The sequence below is a fragment of the Gigantopelta aegis genome, chromosome 4 (genome assembly GCF_016097555.1).
Source record: "Gigantopelta aegis isolate Gae_Host chromosome 4, Gae_host_genome, whole genome shotgun sequence".
NCBI lineage: Eukaryota > Metazoa > Mollusca > Gastropoda > Neomphalida > Peltospiridae > Gigantopelta > Gigantopelta aegis.
In genome coordinates, this window is record NC_054702.1 from 38,665,061 (window position 1) to 38,672,953 (window position 7,893).

Here is a 7,893-nt window from a genome sequence, read left to right on the forward strand (position 1 = left end):
GTAGTTAAGTTCAAAGAAATTGCCTCCATTGGTTTGCGTAAATTGTAACTGAAAGTAGTAGGCATGTAATTAGTAGGGTTACTTTTAACCATTCTCTACTTTATGGAGGTTAAATGCCTCGGCCTTCTCCCCCCCCCCCCCCCCCACCACATAGATGGGGTATACAGGAGCGTAGGCTTGGGGGGGGGGGGGGTCGGAAGCAAATGGTCCGCTTTCAGTACTAAAACATACAGATTTATAAATATGGAATTTCGGGTGGTGCAAAAACAAAATAGAAAAAGGTCCACTTGGTTCATATCCGACCCCCCCCCCCCCCCCAAGGTCCAGATCACGCTACGCCCCTGGGTATATATTCATGCTTTTTAAATTGAATTTATTAGATCCTAATTTAACTATTTAACGTACTAACAGGCCTATACTATTACGCTGGCCTATAGTTGATTTTTTTTTTTTTCTTTTTTTTTTTTTTCTTCTTCTTTTTTTTTAGGGGGGGGGGGGGACCTACCTCAATTCTTCTATGTTATGTTATATTATAGGGATTAACGTGCACATTAAGAGCAAGCTGTTTTAGTGCACGCCTGTCATGTGCACAGGTGCCGGACTCGGCCGGCTCGTCCGTCCAGGACAGGAAAAGGTTGGGGTGGATGGGAGAAGGGACCGCCTGCACTGGCAGGTGCAAGAGAGCACCAGCACCCCGACCGGGGTCTGTAGCAAGCGGAGCCATTCTTCTAGTTTAAAGACCACAATTATACTATTTTGTCCTGTTACCACCTTTTAGTTGTAATTCCTAATATCAAAAGAAAGAAGTTGCGTCAGTAAAGTCACGGTTCATATGATATATGTCTGAATGACATAACAGATGTTGCACTGTTGCCCATATTTCAGAGAAACCGTTGACAATGAATGTCAGATGACCACTCTGCTTGATTGATTTAAGCTTTGTCCAATAATAGAAAACTGGCCAGGGTGACATTGTCTCTCTGAGTATAAATAAGCATGGTAAAAATAAGAGATGGTAACACTCGCAAGACTGCTAACATTCTACACCATGAAGTTCGTCCTCGCCGTAGCCGTTGTGTGTAGCGTCCTGGCCATGTCGTTGGCTGGTATTGGTTATGGAAAAGGTGCATGTAAGTTCATTCAGTTATTTTGTTTTTTAATCTACTTTTATTCAGACAAATTCTAATATTGGGTCTATGTATATTTATTAATGAAGCCTTCAGGTCATACACCACCATTAATTACTCAATGCAGTTCAATACAATTTCTATGTCAGAATATATTCTGTGCAAAATACAACACTATCGAGAGGGTCATGTGGCTACTCATTTTAGGGAGTGCTCTCAACTTAAAAAATAAATCAACATTGGTCGACCACGAACTTTATCGTGTTGCTGTTATACAGGTGACACTATGTCACTTGCACAGTTGTTATCAGTTAGTACTACATATAACAAGTAAATTCAGACGAATGGGTCATTTAAATACTACAGAGGTCAACCTATGTGTAATCATCAAAGAAAGATTTTAAAAAGCATATCAGAATTTTTTAGTATTTTGTTTATGAGGAACTATTTCCTAAACTGGACTATATTATTAAGCTGCTACAACAAGTAACGACACGACAAATGGTAGTGTGGTGTCTTTAGAATGGTCAATCCAGTTCTTTTTCTTACTTGTAACTCGCCATTCTTCCGTTTCGTTTACAATTTTATGGGTAATCTTGCTTACGAACAAATGCAGTTTCGCACTATTAAAAGTTAAAGTTTGCTTTTTGTTTAACGACACCACTAGACACATTGATTTATTAACCACTGACTATTGAATGTCAAACATTTGGTGATTTGGACAAAAAGTTTTAGAGAGGAAACCCGCTACAATTTGTTTTCATCGGTAGCAAGAGGTCTTTTACATTCACCATCCCACAAATAGGATAGCGGATAGCACATACCACGATCTTTGATATACCAGTCGTGGTGCACTGGCTGGAACGAGAAAATGGGCCCACCGAGCGCTTTACCACTGGGCTACGTCCTGTCCCCCTTCGTCCTAATTAAAGGCATATTGTCACAGACCACTGACCTATTTAATGGTCTAACAAAGTATTACCTGAACAAAAATAATTTGATTTCTTTCTAAATGTACTTTATTCAACCGTCTTCATAACCACCATACTCCATTTATTAATGACATTTTGTAAAAATAATTCAATTATGGCAATCGTCCATAATTCAAAAACTAAAATTGCCGAGAGGGATGACATGGATTTCACTCCGTCATGGTTCAGTTAAGGTGACGCGATAGCTAGATTTGGTTCCAACAATTAATGTAATTTTTATTGATTATCCATTTTTAGAGAAATATGGTCCTTAAATCCGTGACAGTATGCCTTTAATGCTCAAGACACCTCTCATGTCTTTAGCAGAAATATTTACCAGTGGTGAAGCAAGTCGTCTGCTCACTATCTATCAACTGAAACCCAATACTTTTGTCAATTATTTATTTCGAAAAAACTAACAACGACAAAGAAATTTTTTATGTTCCTAAATGTGATTAACTCTTGTTTTCAAAAATATCTATACAGCATAATTATAAACAGTACTTAATGGTTAACGTCTAAAGTATACTCCTGCTTATAATACTGTTATATTATTATACCTATTTCGTATTGTGTGTGTGTGTGTGTATATATACTTAACTCCAAAAGAAACGCGAAAATTTTAAAATATTAAAAAACCCACATTTGAATAAACTATGTACAAATCGATTAAGTTGACCAATAGCCATCTTGTCAGCGTATCCAATTCCACATAACGCATGAAAAAAACGAGTACAGTGTGACGTCACGCACGTGCTGAAATTGACGACCAAAATCGATCTGGAATGCAAAACGGGTGGATCATGAAAGATGCGAATTGCACGTGAAACACTACCAGGCCTGGGTATAAAAGAAACGCCAGACAGCAATGTTCAACTCATTTTACGAGTAGCGATACAACGATGCCACGACTTAACGCTGATTCCAGACATAGAGCTTTGGGGAATTTGGAGGCCGGAATGGATGCCAGGCAGGTTGCACGTGCTTTCGGTGTCCATGTCTCGACAATCTACCGTCTCATAGACCGATTTCTACAGAACAACAACGTCGTCGACCGTCCACGTAGCGGCCGTCCCAGAGTGACGTCACAGCGCCAGGACCGTTACATCGTCCGAACTCACATGCGTGATCGGTTCGTACCAGCCACCACAACAGCCCGGCAGACAGTGGGAACCCACAACCGCCCCGTTTCCTACACCACGGTACGACGTCGTCTGATCGCCATCCATCTGAACTGTCGTCGACCGTACATTGGACAACGTCTCACACAGCGACACCGCCTTGCACGACACAACTGGGCTGTTCTGTATCGACAGTGGCGGAACCGACAGTGGCAGAACATCGTCTTCTCCGACGAAAGCCGCTACTGCTTAGATAGGGCCGACGGTCGTATGAGGGTGTGGAGGCGTCGAGGTGAGCGCTTCACAGATACGTGTGTTATGGAGAGGGACCGTTGGGGAGGGCCTTCCGTCATGCTGTGGGGTGCCATATCCTGGGGACGTCGTGTACAACCTGTCATCTTCGACAACAACGGCCGAGGACGCGGCAGGGGCGTCACAGCACAGCGCTACATCGACGAAGTGCTCACGCCTGTGGTGGTGCCTTTTTTCGCGGGTCACCGTCAGATGGTTTACCAGCACGACAACGCCAGGCCACACACGGCACGGGCCACCCAGGCATTCCTGGCACAGCACAACATCATCACAATGGACTGGCCAGCTTTAAGCCCGGATCTGAACCCCATCGAGCACTTGTGGGACGAGGTTCAGCGCATGATGAACCAACGCCCTGCTCCCGTGGTGACACAGCAGCAGCTCCGCCAGGCCGTCGTGGACACCTACAACAACGTGCCCAGGGCCTTCATCAGGAACCTCTTCCTCTCCATGGGTAGGAGGTGTGCGGCGGTCATGGCCAGCAATGGCGGACACACCCGCTATTAGTGGACATGTTTGAGTGGCATGTGACGCCATTGAAGAAGCGCCATGGCCTTGACATTTCAAATGACAATGCGACCTCGATTTTTAACATGTCAATAACATGAAATCTCATCTTTACGAATTGTTTAAGTTTTTCATAGAAACGATTATTTTAAGAACTTTGGGACGTATTTCAATGAGTGCACTCAAAACCTCCAATCTACGTATTCGCGTTTCTTTTGGAGTTAAGTATATATATATAGCTATAGCTGTCTGTAAAATATATTTTTAAACCACCTCAATGTATCACCGTTTGGTGATCCGAGTTGAATACAGTTCTGAAATTATGTTTTTTTGATTACGTTTATGTATAATATACTATATGATAGCAAATGGCATTTTTCACTATGGGTGAATTATACCGTTTTATAATTTACGCCCCCCCCCCCCCCCCCCCCCAATTACTAAAGGTCCAGTTTTCTCTATTAAATTTAAATAATGTTACGTAATCGTTGTTGTTTTGAGGGGTTATTTTTATGTTGATTGGTCCCATCATGAGCAATTCGCACCCACCCATTAAAAATCCTGCGTACGGGCCTGTAAACTCAGGAAAAAAACCACTTTATTTTTCGTTTTACGTCAAGCCAAACTGGAATTATTAAACACCTAGAGTTGTATTTACAAAAAAAAAAGAAGTAAAAATTTGTTTTGTTTAATGACAATACTAGAGCACATTGATTAATTACTCATCGGCTATTGGATGTCAAACATTTGGTAACGTTGACAATCTTAGAGAGGAAACCCGCTACCTTTTTTTTATTAGTAGCAAGGGATCTTTTATATGCACTTTCCCACAGACAGGAAAGCACATGCCACGGCCTTTGACCAGTGCGGTGCACTGGCTGGTTGGAACAAGATAAAAAAAATCAATCAACTGACTAAGATAAATTCCGCTCCTCGAATTTACAAAGACTGTTTGTTGTATACAAACATTTACAGTGTTTAAACACCCGTGGTTAAGAAAAACAGGCCTCGTAGATTCGGCCCCTAATAACTAATTATTTGAATGTACCGGTGAGTCATTTCACAAACAATTCTTCTTCTTTGTTTTTCAGTGGGGAAAACGTCCTGTATTCTGTGTAAGTCACCGGTATGGGCGAGGCCATACTGTCCATGCGGTAACGTGCTGGACAACTGGGGATGCCCTACACTGTGTTGCAGAAGTTGTAAAAGTAAATATATAAATATATATAATATAGTAATAATGATATAGCTTACATGTTCATTACTGCATCAGTTCAATCACGGTGTTTAATTTCTTTCCGTCTTCCTTGTTTTAAAAGTGTTGAGTACGTCGTTGTATATATAACACTTCTTTCCCTCCTTCCTTTTTTCACTCACTAATTCACACACACTCATTTAGATATTACTTGTCACTTCCATGTACTCGTCTTGTAATAACTTAATTCACTCATTCATTCACTCACTGACCCAAATCCACACACCCACGCACCCACTCACTCACTTACCCACCCACCCACTCACTCAATTCACTTCTTTATTGAAACTGTCAGTAATAACTGCTCAACCCCTCACTCACTCTCCAACTCGCACACTCAGCTAATTATTTGCTCAAACTGCCCAACAACTCACACACAAAGGCTATCCTCCCACTCACTGAAAATCCCCCACTCACCGAAATCCCCCACCCGCACACTCATTCATTCACTCACTCACTGACTCATCAAAACTCATTCACACACTCAACCGCCAACTCACTCACTCACTGAAACCTACTCACTCAATCGGCCACCAACCCACTCACTCACTCACTCACTATTGAAACCCACTCACTCACTCAACCACCAACTTACTCACTGAAACCCACTCACTCACCCACTGAAACCCACTCACTCACCCGCTGAAACCCACTCACTCACTCACTCAACCGCCAACCTACTCACTCACTCAAACACCAACCCACTCACTCACTGAAACCCACTCACTCACTGAAACCCACTCACTCAACCACCAACCCACTCACTGAAACCCATTCGCTTACTCAATCGCCAACCCACTCATTCACTCACTGAAACCCACTGACTGACTGAAACCCACTCATTCACTCATTCGCTCACTGAAACCCACTCACTCACTAAACCACTAACCCACTCACTCACTGAGTCTCGTATTTATTTTACTTACAGAGTCTTACATGTGTCCCAGACTACCGTGTCCATTGTGTCCCCTCGGCCGCTGTCACAACCCCTATAATGGCTGCCCCACCTGTGCGTGCAGGAGGAAGTACCCAGCCGGTGGGCGGGTCTATGGATGAGCACGTGCTTCAAAACAAATTTGTCTCCAGAACGTACACCTTGGTTCCTTCCAGTGACCAGGTGTGCGCGAGTGTTCATTCTGTCTTGGACACATGTCCCGGGGACGTTGGAACACGTGTCCACGACAGAACTACACGTGCTTGAACCTTCAGTAGCAGGCTTAAGCAGGCTTAAGCATCGTGTGAATTTATATTGATTGATTGATTGATTGTTAATTAAATGGATGTTTATATTGATTGATCGATTGAATTAAATGGATGTTTATATTGATTGATGGATTGATTTTTAATTAAATGGATGTTTATATTGATAGATTGATTGATTGTTAATTAAATGGATGTTTATATTTGATTGATTTTTAATTAAATGGATGTTTATATTGATTGATTGATTGATTGTTAATTAAATGGATGTTTATATTTTGATATTGGATGTTATATGATTGATCGATTTGTTTTAAATGGATGTTTATATTGAAATGGATTGATTGTTAATTAAATGGATGTTTATATTGATTGATTGATTGATTTTTAATTAAATGGATGTTTATATTGATTGATTGATTGATTGTTAATTAAATGGATGTTTATATTGATTGATTGATTGATTTTTAATTAAATGGATGTTTATATTGATTGATTGATTGATTGTTAATTAAATGGATGTTTATATTGATTGATTGATTGATTTTTAATTAAATGGATGTTTATATGATTGATGTTTAAATGATTGATTGTTTAATTATATGGATGTTTATATTGATTGATTGATTGTTAATTATATGGATGTTTATATTGATTGATCGATTGATTGTTAATTAAATGGATGTTTATATTGATTGATTGATTGATTGTTAATTAAATTGATATTTATGTGGGAAAACAAAACTAAATACAAATTAAAAACAATCAGTTAGTTGTGTTGTCTTTATTAGAAGAAAAAAAAACCTCTAAAAAGAAACATCAAAATGCTACTTATTGCGTTGTCCAGAAATCACGTCGGTCTACGAGGAGAATTGACTCTAAGGGCGGAACCAGGAAATGTTTTAGGGATGGGACCGAGAATAAAACGGAACATGGACCAACTCACAGAAAAGGGCACTTCAATGGAAATTGTAAACAAATCGTTCAAAGATAAGGGGCACTTTAAAAAAGATTCCTTGCTACTAATGGATAAAATGTAGCGGGTTTCCTCTCTAAGACTATATGTAAAAATTATCAAATGTTTGACAGCTAATAATAAATCAATGTGCTCTAGTGGTGTCGTTAAACAAAACAAATTTTAACTAAACTTATCGTGGCAGGGGCGAGATGTAGCCCAGTGGTACAGCGCTCACTCGATGCGCGGTCGGTGTGGGATCGATCCCTGTCGGTGGGCCTATTGGTCTATTTCTTGTTCCAGCCAATGCACCACGACTGGTATATCAAAGGCCGCGGTATGTGCTACCCTGTCTGTGGGATCGTGCATATAAAATATCCCTTGCTGTTTATCGAAAAGAGTAGCCTATGAAGTGGTGACAGAGAGTTTCCTCTCTCAATATCTG

At 40.7% G+C, this 7,893-nt stretch overlaps 1 protein-coding gene across 1 annotated transcript; it reads left to right on the forward strand.

Annotated features, from left to right (window-relative positions):
* The first annotated feature begins 477 nt into the window (after positions 1-477).
* Positions 478-6,426, forward strand: LOC121370466 (cysteine-rich motor neuron 1 protein-like). Its single transcript, XM_041495716.1, has 3 exons — positions 478-1,130; positions 5,130-5,246; positions 6,222-6,426. The coding sequence occupies exons 1-3, from the start codon at positions 1,013-1,015 to the stop codon at positions 6,347-6,349; spliced, it is 363 nt and encodes a 120-aa protein (XP_041351650.1). The 5' UTR covers positions 478-1,012; the 3' UTR covers positions 6,350-6,426.
* The last annotated feature ends 1,467 nt before the right edge of the window (positions 6,427-7,893 follow it).